Source organism: Gymnodraco acuticeps, unplaced genomic scaffold (assembly GCF_902827175.1).
Source record: "Gymnodraco acuticeps unplaced genomic scaffold, fGymAcu1.1, whole genome shotgun sequence".
NCBI lineage: Eukaryota > Metazoa > Chordata > Actinopteri > Perciformes > Bathydraconidae > Gymnodraco > Gymnodraco acuticeps.
This window is the reverse complement of record NW_022989890.1, coordinates 1,647,030-1,669,334: the sequence shown is the minus strand read 5'-3', so window position 1 is coordinate 1,669,334 and position 22,305 is coordinate 1,647,030. Positions and strand designations below refer to the sequence as shown.

The 22,305-nt window shown below is 41.0% G+C and overlaps 2 protein-coding genes across 3 annotated transcripts; one reads left to right on the top strand and one right to left on the bottom strand.

Annotated features, from left to right (window-relative positions):
* Positions 1 to 480: 480 nt before the first annotated feature.
* On the top strand, positions 481 to 9,086 carry zgc:165604 (uncharacterized protein LOC792578 homolog). Its single transcript, XM_034199368.1, has 7 exons — positions 481 to 571; positions 2,326 to 2,480; positions 3,391 to 3,457; positions 3,618 to 3,749; positions 4,384 to 4,539; positions 5,796 to 5,918; positions 8,727 to 9,086. The coding sequence occupies exons 1-7, from the start codon at positions 508 to 510 to the stop codon at positions 8,936 to 8,938; spliced, it is 909 nt and encodes a 302-aa protein (XP_034055259.1). The 5' UTR covers positions 481 to 507; the 3' UTR covers positions 8,939 to 9,086.
* Positions 9,087 to 9,647: 561 nt separating this feature from the next.
* dpf2 (D4, zinc and double PHD fingers family 2) lies at positions 9,648 to 22,041 on the bottom strand. Of its 2 annotated transcripts, XM_034201505.1 has the most exons (12): positions 21,962 to 22,041; positions 20,502 to 20,662; positions 19,712 to 19,819; positions 19,065 to 19,243; positions 17,149 to 17,241; positions 16,897 to 16,975; positions 16,013 to 16,054; positions 14,418 to 14,549; positions 14,191 to 14,322; positions 12,691 to 12,803; positions 12,527 to 12,608; positions 9,648 to 11,919 (listed from the first exon to the last, which is right to left on the bottom strand). In XM_034201505.1, exons 1-12 carry the CDS (start codon positions 21,991 to 21,993, stop codon positions 11,852 to 11,854), a joined length of 1,221 nt encoding a protein of 406 aa, XP_034057396.1. In that variant the 5' UTR covers positions 21,994 to 22,041; the 3' UTR covers positions 9,648 to 11,851. The 2 variants fall into 2 exon arrangements, with proteins under 2 accessions (XP_034057396.1, XP_034057404.1); XM_034201513.1 differs by lacking the exon at positions 16,013 to 16,054.
* Positions 22,042 to 22,305: the final 264 nt, after the last annotated feature.

Here is a 22,305-nt window from a genome sequence, read left to right as displayed (position 1 = left end):
GACCACGTACTGTACGTCCCCCTGCAGCATTATGGGCATTTTATTAATAGGTAATAATTTACTATGAAACAGCTGCTGTAATTAATGTACATTTACCAATTAGCTTACATGCTGACCCACTATATAGCTCCCACTGCAGTCAGTCTGGGAATGTGCAGTAGGACGTGATAAAAAGTCCCTATCCAATAAATTCAGTTAGATCAGATTTGATTCCTTTTATTGTCACAGAGAACAGCGAAATTCTGAGATAAAAATAGTTAGATAAACAGACACTGACGAGACAGAGGATGAAGTGGGTGGGGGTGGGGGGAACGGAGGAGGGTGGGGTTGTTGCAGCGCTCAATAGATTTATCATGCATGCCTAGTTCTTTGGCAGCCAGCTGGTACACACACACACACACACACACACACACACACACACACACACACACACACACACACACACACACACACACACACACACACACACGGGGATAGAGGGCTGGCTCGCTGCGCTGGTTCTCAGCTATGGGCTCTTCTGGAAGATGGATGCTCTGGACTCTGTGTGTGTGTTTCAGCGCTCTGGAGTACGGTGAGTGTCGACTTATTCATACTTTCTTTAGTGTTGACACTAATTCCGAAGGAAAAGACGAGATATATTGGTCCATTTTCTAAACACTGCTGCAGCTTCAAGTGTTTGAGGGTTGTGCAAAGTTACAGGAGTGAGTCTGTAACTCTTCACATGGATTTTGGAAGAAGTTTTTAAATTGTATACTTCTTATGTTGTGCATTTTAGTGTACAGTAGACCCTCAGTAGACTACTGGGGTTAAGGTGTTGAAAGTAGACCAGCATGTTTAAGCCTTTTAGCATTTAGACTTGTATGCCTAACTGTGAAGTTGCAGATTTTTTGGGATATACTAAAACTGATGCGCCCATCAACCTTATTATCTAATGGTTATGGTTGCATAATTGCACTCCTTTATTTTAAAACAAATAATGAGAAGCAGACAATTTTTAATATTGCCCTTAAGGGAAGTCACAATATTAGATTTTCCCAACTCGATTTGCACTATACCGAAAGAATACACAATAACTAAATGCTTGCAATGTCTATTAGAAAAACCTGAATAATTATAATGCTATCAGTCCAATTCTTACTTAACCTTGTTTGTTGTGCATTTTGTCTCTTTTCCGGTGAACGAAACATTACAAAATACAAATGAACAGAGGTGAAGAGAGTTTGTAACCATAACTGTGTAAAAGTGCACAAAAAGAGGTCATGAAAAAAGTCCTTATCTCTGCCATTAATACAATTTTAACTTAAAATCACCAGCAGGGAAATACCGTTAGACCATGAAACCCCTATTGCTCTATTTTTTTTAATAGATCCTGTGTTTGTCACATGGAGTGTTTTCATTTGAAAGGCTCACAGGCACTGTTTGTGTAAACTGGTGATCTAACAGACAATGTCCTGAACTGACGGTGCGTTCAGGAACCGACCTGCTGAAGTGGGCTGTTGTTCCACTCAGACTGGTTTGGCTCTCCATCAAATCTGTCAAGTGCAATTAACAACCTCATATGCGCGCTGAATTCCCACACACACAAACACACAAAAGGCCTGGGGATGACAGAGAGAAGGGGGTGGGGGTCATTTCAGTAATGATGGTGAGGGGGAGGAGCAGCTCAGTCTGCACGTCAACAGGGATAGGATAGTTCAATGCTGAACAAATTATAATGCAGTTTAAGCAATAACGCCTTACATGAAATGTCTACTGTACAATTTGAGTGAAATGCAGTACTTAGAATACATCATCACTGAAGTCAAAGTAGAAACCTATGGACTTAAAATATTCCATTACATGTAATAGTCCTGAATTCTTAAGTAAAAGTAAAAAAGTATTACCATCAAAATGTAACTGAAGTACCAAAAGTACTTGTTCAGCACAGTGAACTATTTCAGAAAACATAGAGTACTGATATGATCAGCTTATCAAGAGGGAAATAAATTGTTTTGGCTCTTTTATGGTATTACTATGGTTATTATATTTTCTTCTTTTTACCACTAACAAATACATGTAAGAGCATTTTAATGTTAAAGTCTATCATTTTAAGATACTTAATAAAATACACAGTTGATTATGAGTACAATACTGCATGTAAGCACATCATGTGTCAGTATTTAATAAATATTGGGGAGTAAAAGTAAGCGATCTTGTTCTGGTATGAAATGGAAATATTCAAGTAAAGTAGAATAAGAGTAAAAGTACTGAATACAGTGCACCAGAGTTTAATTGACTTGTATGTTGTTGTTTTTGTGTCCTCTTCACACCTGTGGATGCCCTCAGCTGCTCTCAGGGTGACGATGAGGGAGTCCAGCCTGGAGGCGGTGCAGGGTGACGAGGTGCTGCTGCCCTGCTCCTTCTTCACCTCCAGCCCGCTCTCCAGACTCAACGTCATCTGGACTATGGCCCCCTTCTCCAGTCCTGAGACCCCCAAACAGGTCTGTTTCTTAACATCAACACACACACACACACACACACACACACACACACACACACACACACACACACACACACACACACACACACACACACACACACACACACACAGGGACATTACATTGACTTACATGCATTTCCTAGAGACTTATCCTAACCTTAACCATAACCAACACATGCCTAACCCTAACCCTTACCCTTAACCTAACCCTAATCCTAAAACCAAGTCTTCACCCTAAAATGAATGATTCCCCTCATGGGGACCTCCAATTTGTCCCCATAAGGGAGGCGAGTCCCCACACGTCAACAGGGATAGGATAGTTCAATGCTGAACAAATTATAATGCAGTTTAAGTTTATAATGCGTGACTGTGTAAACAGATTTAGGTCCCCACAAGTATAGTAATGCTAGGCCACACACACACACACACACACCTTTGACAGGCACATATCAAGAGTTAGGAGGCTTACTTTAAAACTGTGTTCAGATCAAGTTACCTGTTCAAAAAAAGGTTATCTAATCTTAGTACAAAATAATTAAAGTAATGTAATTATTATTACTTTCCTGTTACTTTTGGATCACCTTAATATCAAATGCAATGCAAATAATTAAAGATAAAGAAAATACAGAATAATAAATATCAATACTCGTGTATTATGTAAGAAAACAGAACAATGTACCTTTAGGACATAAGAAACCAAGATATTTAGTATCAAAAATGTGTCGTCAGTGTTTTGCTTTTAGGGAAACCTGCCTTTCACTAAGCAAACTCAGGCAGTGGATCAACACTGAAACACCGGACCACATATTACCGTTTTTAATAATATTTAGGAAACAGAACATTTTCAGTTTTAGTTTAATGAAATACAGAACATACGGATTCACACTGAATGTGTCTGATCTCACTTGCAGGTGATTGTGTACGACCATGGTCAGGTGATCGAAGACCCCTCACTCATTGGCAGGGTGGGTTTTACAGGTAAGACCACTGAAACCCTCTCTTATCTGAATTGTGATGTTTGTGTTTTCACATGGATAATACTCAAAATAGTTATTTGGATTTTTACATGTTCATTTGAAATGTTTTAAGGATTTAAGACATAATCAAATAAAAAATAATTCACATCAACCGACTGCAGGTATACCTTGGAGTGCAGACATCTCCCTGAATGACACCCTGATATCAGATGCTGGTATTTACCGCTGCATGGTCAACAACCCTCCAGAGACGGCAGATCCCGGCATCGGAGAGCTGGAGCTCAGCGTGCTGGGTGAGTGAGTCACAAATCGTCCAGTTAAAAGGCACATATATTAGAAGAAAACACCACTTGTTGATGTACTGTACTCTGTACTAGGGATGCACATGTATTTCCTTTTTATTCTGATGTAATATTGAGTATTTTTTATATTTGCATATCTGCCATTACCATTGGGGCTAAACAGGTCAACAAGCAAGTCGTTTTTAGTCGTGCTAGCAGCGTGGATCATTTCTCCACCACTGCCATGGACTGAAATATAATGTATTATAAAAATATAATTCCTCTTCTAACATTATGATTGATTGCCATGACATTTCATACCCACATTCATGGTCTCCAGAGGATGAGTCCTAATAACTTTGGTGATTTGTTGACTCTAATCAAACCCATGGATTGTAGCCTATAGAGTATAAAAAAAGTTGATGCAATGGGTTGGATGTTTTTCTCCTCCTTATCACTTCTCTAGTGTGCTTGATCTACTTACATATTCCTTTAATCAAATGCTTTGATTTAAATACCTGCAAACCCTGAAATGTCTGTTAAGGTCATTCTCACAGCAAAGCATTGAAACACTGAACTCACATCTATCTGTGAGCGTTTCACTGCATCTCATACTTTGAAACTCATGTACTGATTTGTTTTGAAGCGCCCCCCTCGCTGCCTGTGTGCCAGTGGGACGGAGACATCGATGTGGGAGGAAGTGTCACGCTGTCCTGCTCCGTGGCCGAGGGCATCCCCACCCCAGAGATCCGCTGGGACAAACTGAATCCAGAGGAGATCGCACTACCCATCAACATGGACGGTCAGTGACACACACACACACACACACACACACACACACACACACACACACACACACACACACACACACCACACACACACACACACACACACACACACACACACACACACCACACACACACACACACACACACACACACACACACACACACACACACACACACACACACACACACACCATCATCACCTTGGAGACAGGGTATTCAAGATCCCAAAGATAGCTAAAAAGGTCAGGGAATTCAATATACAATTTAATATTGCACGTGGGAACTCACAAGAGACTTTATTAGAAGAAGAATGGTTCAACTTTCTTTTTTTTTAATATGGAAAATGCTTGATTCTACATTTTCTAATCCTCTGATCTCCTGCACAAACACTTACAGCTTGGTCTGATAGCATACAAGTTGTAAAAAAATATATAAATAGAAAATGTCAAAAGTAGATTACTGGCCCATAATATATTCTAATGCGTGTTACAAGTCTTCCAAAAAAGTGAACTCAAGACCCACATGGGACTCCAGTACTCCAGCCCTGTTACAGCATATTTTATTTGACCTCCCGTGTCTTAAAGGCCAACATCTTTCAGACCATACATCTACAATTTCTATCAAAACATTGTTTTCAAGTCTCAAGCCAAGATAACCCAACTATGACATTATCAGGGTTATGTTGTGAAACCTCAGACGAACACCTGTCAAAAATGGCTGAGAATAATCCAACTTTATGTTCAATTTCTGAACAGTTCCTTTGAGCTTGTGATTTGTAATCATGCACACCCTCTGCTGGATCACAACACTCCAGTTTTAAGGTTTTAATACTGTCTTCTTGTCTGTCAAATAATTGAGTTCAAAATGCTGCTGCTGGTTTATAAAGCACTGAATGGTTCAGAGCCAAAATACATTTCTGATCTCCTGCTACATCCAGAACTCTCGGGTCTTCTGGTCTGCTTTCTGACCCAGAGTCTGAACCAAACATGGAGAAGCAGCGTTCACTTATTATGCTCCAAACATCTGGAACTTTGAATCCTGATTTGTTACTGTCTTATTCTATTTTAGCTTGTTTTATATTATACTCTAGGCTTTTTGATGACTGTTTAAAATGTGTTCTGTGTTTCTGTTACACTGCATCTTAATGCTTTTAAGGTTTTTATTTTGTGTGATCTACCTATAGCACATCGTTGATTACACACATACCTTCTTTCCTCTTCTCTTGTAAGTTCAACACTATTAAAGTTAGTGTCTCTGTGTCCTCTCTCAGGAGATCTGTCCGGCTCCGTCCAGATCGTCAACGTATCCTCTCAGACGTCCGGCCTGTATCGCTGCTCTGCCGCTAACCACCTGGGGACAGAGAACTGCTACGTCAACCTGTCCATCTACACCCGTAAGAGCCTCTCTGTTCCCCCATGATGCTCTCTGCCTGTCTCTACTGAAGCCTTCCTGTTGTCATCTTGCAATATACTAATTTATATAAATAGTTATCACCGCAATAAACCGTATTTAATTTTGTCTTCATTTAGATTATTTAATTTCATATTCTGTTCTTGTACATATCCCATATTATATTGACGTGTACAGTGGGGAAAAAAAGTATTTCATCCTAGGTACACTTCAACTATGAGAGACAGAATGGGGGGAAAGAATCCAGGAAATCACATTGTAGGATTTTTAATGAATTAATTGGTAAATTCCTCGGTAAAATAAGTATTCGCTCACCTACAAACAAACAAGATTTCTGGCTCTCACAGACATGTAACTTCTTCTTTAAGAGCCTCCTCTGTCCTCCACTTGTTAACTGTATTAATGGCACCTGTTTGAACTCGTTATCAGTATAAAAGACACCTGTCCACAACCTCAAACAGTCACACTCCAAACTCCACTATGGCCAAGACCAAAGAGCTGTCAAAGGACACCAGAAACAAAATTGTAGACCTGCACCAGGCTGGGAAGACTGAATCTGCAATAGGTAAGCAGCTTGGTGTGAAGAAATCAACTGTGGGAGCAATTATTAGAAAATGGAAGACATACAAGACCACTGATAATCTCCCTCGATCTGGGGCTCCACGCAAGATCTCACCCGTGGGGTCAAAATGATCACAAGAACGGTGAGCAAAAATCCCAGAACCACACGGGGGGGACCTAGTCAATGACCTGCAGAGAGCTGGGACCAAAGTAACAAAGGCTACCATCAGTAACACACTACGCCGCCAGGGACTCAAATCCTGCAGTGCCAGACGTGTCCCCCTGCTTAAGCCAGTACATGTCCAGGCCCGTCTGAAGTTTGCTAGAGAGCATTTAGATGATCCAGAAGAGGATTGGGAGAATGTCATATGGTCAGATGAAACCAAAATAGAACTTTTTGGTAAAAACTCAACTAGACGTGTTTGGAGGAGAAAGAATGCTGAGTTGCATCCAAAGAACACCATACCTACTGTGAAACATGGGGGTGGAAACATCATGCTTTGGGGCTGTTTTTCTGCAAAGGGACCAGGACGACTGATCCGTGTAAAGGAAAGAATGAATGGGGCCATGTATCGTGAGATTTTGAGTGACAACCTCCTTCCATCAGCAAGGGCATTGAAGATTAAACGTGACTGGGTCTTTCAGCATGACAATGATCCCAAACACACCGCCCGGGCAACGAAGGAGTGGCTTCGTAAGAAGCATTTCAAGGTCCTGGAGTGGCCTAGCCAGTCTCCAGATCTCAACCCCATAGAAAATCTTTGGAGGGAGTTGAAAGTCCGTGTTGCCCAGCGACAGCCCCAAAACATCACTGCTCTAGAGGAGATCTGCATGGAGGAATGGGCCAAAATACCAGCAACAGTGTGTGAAAACCTTGTGAAGACTTACAGAAAACGTTTGACCTCTGTCATTGCCAACAAAGGGTATATAACAAAGTATTGAGATGAACTTTTGTTATTGACCAAGTACTTATTTTCCACCATAATTTGCAAATCAATTCTTTAAAAACCAGACAGTGATTTTCTGGATTATTTCTTTTCTCATTCTGTCTCTCATAGTTGAGGTATACCTAGGATGAAAATTACAGGCCTCTCTCCTCTTTTTAAGTGGGAGAAATTGCACAATTGGTGGCTGACTAAATACTTTTTTGCCCCACTATATATAGACTTTTTGCACTACTTTTTATTTTATTATATATATGTTGCATTGTTGGGGGGAAAAGATTGTCCCACTCTTGACCTAACAATCAACATCGGCACCTCAGTTGTTTCCCCGACTCAGACTGCAAGGAATCTGGGTGTGACCCTAGATAACAACCTGTCCTTCAATGCAAACATCGCTGCTACAACCCGTTGCTACAGAGACACGCTTTACAACATCAGGAAGATACGTCCCCAGCTGACCCAGAAAGCGACGCAGGTTCTGGTCCAGGCTCTCGTCATCTCACGCCTAGACTACTGCAACTCCCTCCTGGCTGGTCTACCTGCATGTGCCATCCGACCTCTGCAGCTCATCCAGAATGCAGCGGCTCGTCTGGTTTTCAACCTTCCTAAATTCTCCCACACCACTCTGCTCCTCCGCTCCCTTCACTGGCTTCCGGTAACTGCTAGAATCCACTTCAAGACACTGGTACTTGCGTACCATGCTGCGAATGGATCTGGCCCTTCCTACATCCAGGACATGGTTAAACCGTACACCCCAGCACGTGCACTCCGCTCTGCATCAACCAAACGGCTCACTGCACCCTCGCTGCGAGGGGGACCCAAGTTCCCATCAGCAAAAACACATGGGTTTGCTGTCCTGGCTCCAAGATGGTGGAATGAGCTCCCCATTGACATCAGGACAGCAGAAAGCTTGCACATCTTCCGGCGCAAACTGAAAACTCATCTCTTTCAACTCCACTTCGAGCAATAGAACTATTAACAAAGCACTTATATACTAATAAAGGACTGGCTTATCTAAAGCCAGTTGAGTAGCACTTGAAATGTTTGGATCTATGAAACCTGATGTACTTATATGATTCTGTTTTCTTCAAGGTTGTGTCTTCCTGGTCGAATGTACTTATTGTAAGTCGCTTTGGATAAAAGCGTCAGCTAAATGTAATGTAATGTAATGTTGGAGGAGCTCAGGTCAGAAGAATGTCATTGCCATTTCTACACTGTAGCTTTGTGCATATGACAATAAACCTTTGGATTTGAGTGATTTGATGAGGTTCTGTCCCTGTGTTCAGCCCCAGCCAGTCCCTCGGGCGTCCTGCAGGCGGTGCTGCTGACCCTGTCCATGAGCCTGGTGCTGCTGGCGCTGATGGTGCTGGTTCTGTGGCTCCATCGGACCGGACAGGACGGGAGGTGGAGGGAGAGGAAGGAGGAGGAGGAGGAGGAGGAGGAGTCTTACAATGAGATACGGTACACTCCGTCCCTGATGAAGCGCTCGTTTGTTTGATTTTTCAACAACCACAGAAATGAAAGAATGCTGCAACTTGAACAAAGGACTCTTGCTTCATCTGGATAATGGATTTTTTTTATGGCCAGTAATATTACTGTATCGACTGAAGAGCAGCACATATTTTTAAATAAACACTCCAAGTTTCGATGAAGTGTATTTTTTCAGTTATATTATAATTAATCAAGAAATGCACCTTAAGGCAAGCCTCCAATTAACTTATAGTATCTTACACTAACCATTATAAGCTCTTCCATCAAACATACATTTCCTTTTAATTTGTCAAACCAAGTAGGACAAACCGGTTTTTATTGGATTTTAGAACTTCTATTTTATATGAATAAATTGATGACATTTCATTAGTTTCCATGTCATGTGACCAAAGACCCCCGGTCCAATGCTGCATTATTTGCAGTGACTGGGTCCATAGACATGGAATCTATTGAAATAAATCAAGACTTCTCAATTTAAAAAAGCTGTTTTTTTTCATACAGATATTCTCGTAAAATACAGAAGGCACTCAAATGAAATATGTCCCATCACCCACATTTATTGCTGCAGTGATGTGTTATTTACACAATAGAAAAGTGATAATGCAGTTGATTCAAATTCAGAACACAAAGCGTGGTGTTATTGTAAGATTGGTCTTTATAACAACATATCGTTATTTTCTCAAAATGCTCAATGAGGAAGACAACATTTCAGCAGGTTATAGTGCCTAGTTTTTTTATTTCCTGAAGACAAATTTCGTACAATAAAACATTCTACCACAATCCAAATGAAAGTCCATCAAATAGAGAATTCACCTGCTATGTAAACCTGTGATCCTTGTTAAAACAATTCTCTTCCAAGACTTGAAACCATAATATTTAAAATATGATTTGTTTAGGGCTTTTCCTCCGAGTGCAGCCTAGAAGGTGGATACTAACGGCCCGTCCATACGGCGGCGTGCATTGAAGCTTCAACGCTTCTGCCCATTCACTTTGAATGGGGTGACGAACTGCATTGTGGTTCCGTCGCTTCGCTCGCTTCAAAAGTTGAGCAATGTTCAACTTTTGAAGCTTCGACGGAAGCGTCAGCCAATCAAATAATATGCCAGTACAAGCTCTAGCCAATCAAACCGCGTGCTTGTGTGTCCGGGGCGGGAGATTCATGTGATTAGTTGTTGGTCGAGTTTCAGACACGCCCACCGGCAAGCTTCAACGCACGCTGCCGGGTGGACGCTGCGTAACTGTGTCCATCATTTCTTAAAGGGCTCTATTATGCACATTTTCAGGTGCATATTTGTATTTTGTTCCTCTACTGTGACATGTTTACAAACTTTAATGTTCAAAAAGGTCACCGTCTGGAGGGATCAAAGTGATTTTAGCCTTTATAACTCAATGTGTCTCTTAAATCACATTACAGGTTTCGCTTCTTGTTTTGGAAGAGAGCTGAGGATCACAGGAATAACTAGAGAGCAAATTCCACTTTAGTCCCAACATATCCCCATCAGGTACTCAAATATGATCCATTAATACAAAAACAACCAGCCAAATATTCTAGTAGCCACTGTCTCTAAATAAGTAAAAATAAACCAAGATATATGCATGTAATGTTTTAAGTATTGTTAGTTGGCTATTGAAACAACATGATAGCGTGGTTAGTTTATATTACACTGCTCACCAACACCTTTGCAGAGCTAACGCTATGCAGCATATGAAGTGCAGACGATGCTGAGCATGCCCTTGTTTACCTGTAGAATACGCAGTTATAGAAGCAGACACATCCCTCTGCCTTTGACCCATCTCAACAGCATGTTTCCCCCCTTTAAATACTGTTTCTGTTTGAGGTAAAGTAAGCAGACCATTGCATCATAAAACTATGGAAGCAGTAACAAATAGAGCCAATTCTCCAAACTTCTATAGAAATTATAATCTATTTTTTTTTTACAATATAGAGCCTTCCATATTTGTAGCATTTGACTGAGAAAGAAGTATCACATAACCCGACTCTGCCATTCATCCCAGCATCCTACAGGAGCTTTATATTGCTTTAACATTTCCAGCCATCTACAAGTCTTCAATTACAATGAAATAATCCAGTGGCGTCACAGCATGAACAGATATGCTGCGTGGCGAGCAAACTGCTAAAACACAGCGACAAAGGCTTTTTCTAAACCCCTTTATCTGGCTGATAACGCAAGAAGGATTGTTGATTTGACCGGAGTAATAATTCAAATATCAGAGGACGAGAGGGAAAGCCTACAGTTTTGTCAAAAAGGCCCCAAAGCCTGAATAAAACATGCTAAATGTCCTCATGCATCCTCCAACGTCCCTGGAGACCCTCAGCCTTTGGAGACACTTTGACATGTCAGGGTTTGTGTTTATACTTCCTGATTTGTTTCCGTGTGGCGGGAGACGGAAAATCATTTACAGCCGATCGCTTTGACTCCTTCGAGAGAACCACCAAATATCAGCAGTGCCATAAAAAACGTGGATATTTCCATAATGATGAAATGGGCACTAATAAAAAGACCATTACATAACCATTCCTTTTTCCCAATTAGTACATACTTAACACTATTATATACCATAGAAATATATAAATATTATAAAATCTTCTGCGTTACGATGACCAAGCACTGGCATGCTACTTGATTCCAACAAGCTCTATATTTGCTGTTTTAGCAACTGTGTGTGGGTGAATGTGTACAAAAACAGATTGATGTGTTTTCTGTTGAGATTCAGTGCTGCTCAAATTGGCTATGTGGCAAAGAGGTGAAAATAAAAACCGTGGGGGGTTCGTCTGAGCTTGGAACTGTGTAACAGTCATATCTGAAGCTAAGGGAGGGCCGTTTGTTTGGGATACTTCCCCTTTCACAACGTATTGTCTGTTCTGAGCTCTCCCTCCGAGCTCCGAGGGGGGGGGGCATCACGCGTTCTGGTATATGGACGCCTTGTCTTTCAGAAGGTCCAGACACAGGTGACAGCTCCAGCTCCCTGAGGGACACACAGTTCAGAGAAAATCTGTGAGTGTCTCAGACGTACGTGCTTCAGAAACACAATCAGGTTTAATGCCAGGTAGGAAATAAGGTGAGGATAAAGAAATAGAACGATTATGTGGATTTACATACACATACAACTAAATACCGTTAAAGTAAGACATAAAACAGTATATTGTATTTTAAAAGAGGTAGTGTTATACCGAAATGACTACAAACTACATCCCTGTCACTAAGGACCCTTATAGGATCCTTTGTGCCTGTAGCCATCAGGCTGCACAACAAGGGGTCAACAATGTGACACAAATACTGGACATAAAATACACATTGTTTTCACACACATGTAAATAATATGTACACATGACCAAATATGTATATATATATATGTTAATTTATTTCTTATTTTATAGTTATTTACTATTTTTTTATCTTTGATTTGATCCTTCATTTAATTAATCTGTGCTGTCGCGTTTTTCAAATCTTACCCTGTTGCTGTTAAACTACTGAATTTCCCCACGGGGATTAATAAAGGAGCATCTTATCTAATCTTATTGATGCCCCTGGCTCAGTAATGACTTTGTGTTTTTGCCGTGTGGTGAACTTACCCTCTGGAGGCTCAGCCATGGGGGGGTTGATGCAGTACATGTGGTAACCTCTGTCACAGTCATCACAGAACAGAAGCTGATCCTGGGAACAAAACAAGAACATTACACACATCAGACCTCAGCACTGTGTAACACACACCATAACTGAATGCGAGTAAACCCACGTCGTTCTCCGAGGTGCCGCACACGTTGCAGCACTTGCACTCGATGCACTGCCAGCGGTACGTCTTCACAGCGGCCATCATGACGGGGGTGAACTGCAGGCAGGACGGGTGGCCTGAGGGAACACGAAGCTGCATATATTAAAGGTCCCCTATTATTCTGTTTTTCATCAATATATTATAGCTCTCAGATAAATACAAAACATGTCTCTGAAGTGTTTGGCTCTAAACACCAAACCAACAGCGGTAATTAAAGTTTCAAAGTCTCAAAATGCTACAGCTACTGTCACAAACTGGATGAATGATGTATTTTGTTAAAGGAGGATGAAAGCGTAATTAAGGAGCACTATTGGAGTGACTTTGATGGTTATTGGACTCTAATTCATTTGGATTCCCGCTGTATGAAGAAATTAAAGGACGGCGCGGAAGTGGAAACAATTCACAAAGGGATTAGACTGTTTAAAACGCATACTCAAAGTAAGCCGGATTTTGCCGATGTGTTTATGTGGATTCAAAAGTCGTAAATAATCTACAAAATGGAGGAGACCGATCTGATCGGAGCAACTGGGATAAATAATCCAACTGAAACCGGCATGGACAATGACTATGTTTTAAAAATGCGCTTATAAGCCCGGTTTGGACACTTTACGAGCAGAAGAAACATTTATATTAAAGAAAGAATTATACATTTATGTCTTTTTATGCCTTTAAAATATTAACTTGAATTATTATTCAAATTAATTAATCAATTATTTTTTATATTTTATTGTAATGTAGAGACAAGGCTTTTAGTGGCAATCATGTATTGCCTTACAATTATATGTAAAATAATATGTTTGTTTTTTTAAAGTCTAAATATGATATTTGGCCTCAAATCCTCTGAGGCCTGGCGCCCCCCCTGCGATCTTTGGCGCCAGGTTGGGAACCACTGCTCTAGGAGGAGATTCAGGTGATAAGGCCAAAAAAACATTATGACATCATAAAGTGGCCAAAATCTGATCAGCTCATTTCCAGACAGGTTTTTATAGAAATGGATCAGCACAAAAAGAGAGCAAATCTTTCAGAATCTCTTTCCACAGAGGGGACACGTGGTTATTTATAAAACGGACAAGTCAAATCAAGCAATCTGATGAGCATGAGCATATATCACGGGTAGAATTGTAGTTACTTTTCACAACAAGTCAGTATCCCTCCGCGTCTGAGAAAAGCTACAACCGTTACATTACGTCCGTTACGAAACTAACTAACTAACTAACTAACAAAGCTCAAGATGGAAACATGTAAGGGATAATGTGCAGCAAGGACTTATTGACTGTCGTTACGGACGCTCACATCTGCAGAAAGAAGTCCGGTCGATTTAACTGCATGCAGTTTGCTTTTCAAACTGGGACAAGAAAACAGCGGAGAAGTAACGGGGCAGAAACCCTCCGTGAGCTATTGCTCTAATGCATAGACTGCTACTCTTTCAGCTGCATATATTAAACGTTTTGTTCTCTAACGTACCTGAGCGTCCGCAGTCGGAGCAGGAAACCAGCTCCTCTGATTGGCCGGTCTTGTGGTTGGTTTTGGAGTCTCCCAGACAGAAATCACAGTATTTATTAGGCAATGCAATACCATCTGGGCCCTTCTTGGCAGCTGAGAAATAGGGTGAAAGAGTGCATCAGCGTTCAGCGCCTCAAAAGTCCAGCTTTACTTTGAACGAAATCTGAACTCTCTGAATGATCTCTTACTCTTGGGATCGTTGGGCAGCGGCAGATTGGGCTCGCTGATCTCCATCTCCTCCTCACCCTCCTCCTCGGCCAGGTGGGAGTGGGCGTAGTGGTAGCTCAGGCCGGGACGGTTCTTGTAGCGCTTCCCACAGACTGCCACCAAAACCAGAAAAAAACACATGTATGAAAACAGAGAATACACGAGTTAAGTCCACGAGTCTATGCTGTACGAAGACAGTAGTGAACAGGGGGGGACTCAGGGGGTATTACTTCTGATCAGAAGATATTAAAAGGACAGTTGAGAGTAACATAAATACTTTCCACTATTGTATAATTCTATTGTCCAGATTGTTGTATTTTAGTAGCTGTCCTTTACGATGATACCCTGATTTGAGCGGCCTTTTTAGATAATTTAGTAGATTAAATAGCAACTGTTCAGAAGTAGGATATCCATAACCGTCAAAAGGTTTCATTTTACAGTGTTTGGGACAGGAGGGAGGTCACTTAAAAACCCAGAGTTTCGGTTGTATCCTACTTTATGTTCAATAAATGGATCAATAAGCAACGACATTAGAGGGAAAGGTCAAGCGGTTGAATATGAAGAACATGATTTGATGCAATGACGGCATCAGACACCACCTCCTCTTGTCTGGGTGACATGTATTTAATAAAATCATTGAGATAACATCCGAGCCACTGAACGCAACACGCATCTGCAATCATTTTCTTACTTCTTCAATTTAAGAGCAGAACTCTGCAGCGTTTAACAAATGACTCCTTGTGAGAAACTCATTCAACTCTATGCCCTCTCAAAAGGACACTTGAGTGTATATGACATCTGTGAATTCACATTAATAAATCATAGCAACGTGGGGCTAATGTGAACATATGTGTAATGTTTCAGATCTGAATTTAGTCCGATATGAATCTGTGGGCTACGAGGTGCCGGTGTGATTGTTTAAGGATTAGTCTTTGACATCATGAGGGACAAAGATGCTACCGTGTCCCGCCATCATCCCAGGGAGTGTGTGTGAGGCTTGTCATAAGATGACGCCCAACGACAAAGCACTTCTGCTTTCACTTCCATACTTTCTCTAATGCTCACTTCCCTTAAAGGCTCATGTTCCTTTCTTTTTACAGAGCATTTGAGTGAAGTTGCTCAAGACGCACAGTTAGTCACATGCCAAGTTATTGTGTGCATACAGACTCGATTAAAAACAAAAGGCAGCACATGGAACGTGAATGAGACTGTGCCGGGTGCAAAGGTGGAGCAGAGGAATGAAGGAACAAGAAGATTGAGATTCAGTCACAAAGAGAGATGAAAACAAAAGCTTCTTATCTTAATCTGTGGGGCATTCAGGTCCAGATTTAAAAAAAGGGACAAATGACTTTTTGTGGGACGCAGCTTATCTTTTGTAAGGTGAAAGGGCCAGACTACAGTTGAGACAGATCCATAACAACATGATTTTGATCACATTCATTTAACTGTGCAACACAACACATCTAGCCGAGGAACTGAACCACACATCGACTTGGTCCCATGGACATCAAATAAGGACAGGCAGTGAGGACAAAAGACAAGGCAGACAGGAGTAAAAGGAACGAGAGAAGTATACCTCTTTCAGAAGGTTTTGAAATATGCTTTTGTTTGATAGTGTCTGAAAGAGAGAAGAGAAGGAGAAGAGACACAGACAGAGACTCAGAGGAATACGATCACAGACGCTCAGAGGGTCACAGTCAGCAGCTGGAAGAGGAAAACACATCAAGCTGTACATCTGACAACACCAAGCAACTGAGAGGAACATTTCCCCCCCAGAAAGTAGACATTTGAAAAGCCTGGCTAAGAAATCAAACTAGAAATGTTTGATATAATGACAAACAGAACGATACAGCCGAGCACTAGCTTTCCTAAACACAGTAACACCTACAGTGACTATATCTGTCAATCTGACCACTATTATTCCCTCTCGTCTCGTTCTACTAAGAACTCTGTTATCTGCCTGTTTCTTGTATCGCACTTTGGTATATACTTATTTGTTTTTAAATGTGCTCTAAAATAAACTTCAGTTACTAATCTACATCCAATTACTTGTTGATTATGAAGAGATTTTTCCCCTTTATTTCCCGTGCAGATTTTGACCTGATTGAAAGTGATGAAACGGTAAGTGCCATTATATAAATATATACTACATTATATAAAAGGCCTGACAATAAATGTTAGACTTTCAATGCCTTATAATAACAAATATAATTTAAAATATTTATATATACACATATTACTATATTTTTGTACGGTAAAGTTTCTGTCGCAGGATTTTAAGTAGTCGATCACTGTAACCATTATTAGCGGTTTCCAATGTACCAGATTTGGCTAACAGCTAGCAGGAATAAGATGTACAAGAAGACAGAGGACTAAAAGAAGAGCGATTAAGAACGAGAGAAAAGTTTTGATTGATCAAATTAAACATCTGCAGTCTCTACTCTCCCCGTCAGGACTCACTGTCACAGGCGAACGGTTTGTCCCGGTCCTCCAGCGCCGCCGTGTCCAGCTTCTTCCTGCCCACCCCCACTCCTCGACCCTGAGGACACCACGTCATTAGAGTCAGGAACACACACAGGCAAAAGACCCATCATCATCATCACCTTGGAGGTCATTATTTTAATTTGACAGGGTATTCAAGGTCCCAAAGATAGCAAAACATGTCAGGGAATAAATATACACACACCCCCACACACCCCCACACTTCTGTACCTTCCCCTTCCCTTTGCCTCTTCTTTTAGGCGTGTCTTCCTCATAGTCTTCATCCTCCAGGTCATCCAGGAAGTCATCTGGCTCCAGGACTTTCTATGTTGAAGCAATGGGAAAATGAGAAAATTAAACAACAGATTAAGTAGTTTATATACTGTTGAAACGACATTGTTATGCCTGATTACATTTGAAGATAACTACCCTGGCCAACATAATATTTGAATCCTAACTTTTTTGTGTAAACTACTGTGTGTTTGTTATCCCCTTTCCTGCCGGATCAACCAGCAAACAATAAGAAAGAAACACGATAACAGATTGATCCCTCTTGTCTGTGCTTCACCTTTCATTCTTAAACACAAATGGGGTGAAGCCTGCGAGCTAGTTCAGGCAGTCAACTCGAGCACCAATGATACATTCACACGTGACGCACCCCGTCCCTCTTACAACCAAACACATTCTCCTAAACATGCCGCTCTATTTAAGCTGCCAGTAGTGTTCATTTCGTTGACTAAAACTATGACGAAATATGTTCGTCAACGACCTTTTTTCCCCATGACTAAAACGAGACGATGACGAGACGGCACCGACGGCAGTAAACAATAACTGCAACGAAATCAACATGCAATATCGTTGACGAAAAGTGACGAGATGAAATATTATCAAAGATAACGTTACATCTCTGAGTCAGTTTTTCTCCTAGCAGTTCCACTTCCGGTGCTGCGCTGGGCAGCAGCTGTGTGTGTGTGTGTGTGTGTGTGTGCTGCGCGCGGCGGTAGATTTGAATGACACCGGGCAGCGGCACACTGAACTGTCAGGAAGACTCGGGTCAGACTCATGGTCTAACTAACCTTATTTAACAGAAAATAAAATGGAAACAACAGGGCTTGGGAGCAGTGGTCGCGTTAACCGAGTACCCCCCCCCCCCCCCTGTCAGCGCGAGTGAGTGACGAGTTGTGTACAGACTCGACGGGTAATAATGGATTATGATGGAAATGTTACGATCCGTCAAAATGACTGACAACGAAAAAGTCTAACGCCACCACTGCTTGGGAGAAAGAAACAATGTGATATTTGGGCCCATTTTCGCTACAATGAGGCGGAGAAAAAAAGCAAATGCATTGTTTTATCAGAAGGGAAGCAATGTGGCCATAACACAGCTGGTACAAACACCACAAACCTGACCAGATACTCTCTGCAAAGCTTCTTAATCATTCAACCTGTGTTTTTCATCAAATAAGGACAAGATATAATCTTATTGGGAAATAAGTTTGACTAAAATGACAAATTATTGGTTTTGGCTAGACTAGCTTGACTGAAATGTTCTATGTAATCTGATGACTAAAAAAGTGTCAACAGTTTTCATTGACAAAAAGTAAATAATTCGTTTTCTTTGACTAAAATAAGACTAAAATGCTCAGAGTTTTAGTCGACTAAAACTTGATAAAAACAGGATGAAGGTGACTAAATATGACTAAAACGGAAATTTAACACAGGACTAAAACTAAATAAAGAAAATAGCTGACGAAATTAACACTAGCTGCCAGGTCTTCCTGCCTCTGACTCGCTATGCTGCCACTGCTGTGTTCACTTGCTATTGCTGCGTTCATGTTCCTGCTGCTGTGTTTCATGTTGCTGCTGCTCGCCTGCCCCACCACCACCACCCCAGCTCCACCCCAGCTCCACCCCAGCTCCACTCCAGCTCCACCCCAGCTCCACTCCAGCTCCACCCGTAGGCTCGGGGGATAGTTATCTTATCATCACTCAATGTTCTTTGTAAATCTGTGGAGTGATGAGGCCCGAGCCTAGACGCCAAACTCAAACTATATGCTGCTTCTAATAAACATATTAAGAAACACGTGCGTTGTCTGACTGAACTACCCTTATCCAAGCTAAATGTTCTTCATGCTGAAAATAACAACCTTTCTGATGCGCGCCGAGGGGTTCAGGCCTCCGGTGTAGTCAGACTGGTTCGAGTCCTCCTCGGACCCTCGCAGCTCGGAGGTCGCTCGTTTCTCCACGGACTCGCCCTTCAGCAGCGCCTCCAGGCTGCTGCCGTCCGCTGACAGCAGAGCATCCTTCTTCAGTCCTACATCCACCTCTATGAATACAATACACAAGAGTTAAAACACTAGCACACAAGCAAAAAATAATCTAATCACCTGGAAGTGATTTCATATAGAAAAAGCTTTCAATAACGCAGTCACAATATTAGAGCTTTGGTGGAAGTCAAATAAATCTTAAAATGTGTTTATTATATATTTTTGGCAAATAGATTAGTCATTTGTGTCGGAAGGTGGTGTCCAGCCATAACTGTTAGAGGAGTTAGAAGTTATCCAAGAGGCGCTGGATTATTTACACAATAATATTATAAGTGTAACAATAACATGATATCAATAGTTTTTTTAATTGTCAATACCTGTATATCGCAGGATTAAACCTTTTTTAAAGAACAGTGTGAAAGCTTGCAGCTATTCCTAAATGCCTGGAAAACATAGCCGTTTATATATTCTTTTCTTAAGGTTTGACATGATTAAGTGAGGATGGGCCGAGCTGAGAGATGTGGTACCTGACTTGACGGATGGTAAGATAAGCCGGGGATCCTCTGGAGGATGAGATCGACGTTTCTTCCTCCACCTCCTGGACGGGTAGGTGTAGAGCTGCCCTGGAGCCACGCCTGAGGGACATCAGAGCACATTCATAACACTGAACCTATTCCAGTACAGAAGCTGGTCCTTTTCTGGGCAAACAGACAGTTGGTTTGGATAGTTAGCATTCTCATTTGAAGCCGGGTCGAACTGGAAGCTTGATTGAATTACACTCAATGTTTTATGTTCAATATTAAACGTTTTCTCCCATCAAAATGTGTTGACTTTCCTTTTATTCAGTATTCGTTTCTTCTTTTGGTTGGTCTGGGTTTTTTTTCTGTTGTTTTTAAGCTAGTTGTTAAAAGTATTTAAAACATATTAAAGAAAGAGGAGGAAGGTGAAATGAAAAAATGCTAAGAAGCCATTTTTATGCTCAGTTGAGATGAAACTGTCCATCTTGGCAATTTTTAACAACATACGTTTAAATCAGGCTGATTGTTTTCAAAGTGAAAACAATAGCAGCATTGCCCTTGTGGTTGGTAATGATTGGTTGTCGAGTAGCAGAAAAATAACTGGTATAAAAATCCAAATGATGCATCCCTACTTTCAGCCATTCAGTTCATCTCTAAAAAAATACTTTGATTGTTGATGTTCCTAAAAAGATCCTTCAGTCTCAACATTGGACTAAAAAAACCCAACTCAATGAACTAGATGTAAAACCTGCAGGGATGCGTAGGGTACATTTTGTGGCGCGCTACATGTTAGCCTCACCTGGTCCTCGGTGTCTCTTCTCCATCCAGATGTAGCAGTTGCTCTGCGCCACGCCGGTCTGAGAGTCGAGGAACGGCATCCGGACGCTCCTCTCAGCGCACAGCCTGGCGTTGTAGTTGTGACATTGCTCCATGGCGTCTCTGTAGTACTGCTCCCCCATCCTAACCCCACAAACCAGGGACAGATGCTTGATACTCATAGGTAAAACACAACAATCAGTGCAGTTTTACTTCAAACTTGTGGACCTCGCTGTGTGTTTAGTTAAGCCTGTTGTCTTGTTCTGCTGGGCTGCCTTCAACCGTAGAAAAGCTGCTCACTCACAGGACTGTGTCTTTGTACTTCAGGCTAAATCGTTAGTGAGAGCAACAGCAGGTGCTCTTTTGTTGGTACATCAACAACAGAGAGTCTGGTAGTCAGCAGTCACAAGGGTGCATTGTTCTCAACATACTGTAAATATACTCAGAGTGCCTGGAGCCTTTTCCCTTTGAGGAAAGCTAAGGGCGGCTTCTCTTCCAAGAAAAACAGGCTGATGTCAAATATAATAGCAGATATAAACATTTATTTATAATATAACAACTACAATATGAGAAAGATACAATCAAAAGTATTATAACTTATAATCAGAATCGGTTTTATTACAAAGTAGGTTTACACATACGAGGATCGATGATGAATCAGTGGCGTAAAGTAACTAAGTGCATTTACTCAAGTACTGTACTTAAGTACAATTTTGAGATACTTTACATTAGTTTTTCCATTTGTGCTGCTTTGAACTTTTACTCCACTACAATTATTTCTAGCTAGCTGCACCTTTACCAGCTTTGATAACACTTTAATGCAGGAAAAACTTATAATGAAAACATATATATATATACACTATTCTGAAATGGCTAATTTGCATAATGAGTATTTAGATTTTTGGTTTTGATGCTAACACTTTTCTACTTGTACTTGAGAAACATTTTGAATACGGTACTATTACTTGTAACATAATATTTATACACTCTTGTACTTCTACTTAAGTAAAATACCTGAGTACTTCTACTTAAGTACAATACCTGAGTACTTCTACTTAAGTACAAGACCTGAGTACTTCTCCCACCACTGTTTAAGGCCAGTCTTTAATTAATGTTGAAGTATTTACTCCTATAAACGCAGTTAGCGCGAGACCTACCGTTAGCTGGACTCAACTGACGACAGAGAAACACACAACAGTTAACTCTGATATCTCTAACTGTCAAATCAAATGAGTTTTAACTAGACAGACTCGTGTGTTTCAGAAACGTCATGTATGCTAACTAACAGGATATGAACACACACGACGCTCTGACGTTGGCTAACCTTACTAAATCAGTGGTAAATGTTGCTAAGCTAGCGACACAGTAACTATATGAACATACTTTCATGTCATAACGACAAATAACCAGGTGTAAAGGTGTGTAAATAAGTCCGACACTTACAGTTTGACAACATTCTCAACAACAGCTGCCATCTTGCTTTAATACACGGGGAAGTGACCGCGGGGAATGTGTGCCCTCCGTCAGGACTTGTAGGAGCAGGAACACACAGTGCCACCTACTGGTAGTTTAAAGAACCACATGTAGAAGAGATCAGTGCGGCCTTTTAAAAATATGACAGTTATATTCAGGATTGGGGAGTAAAGGTTTAACGAGATTACGTCTGGATAAATAAAAAAAAGGTAACTGTATTCGATTCAAAATACATTTTTAAAAAAGTAATCAGATTACTGTAACATCTAAAACGTACAGTGAATGTTAATGTTCTTTATGGTTATATTTAGGCT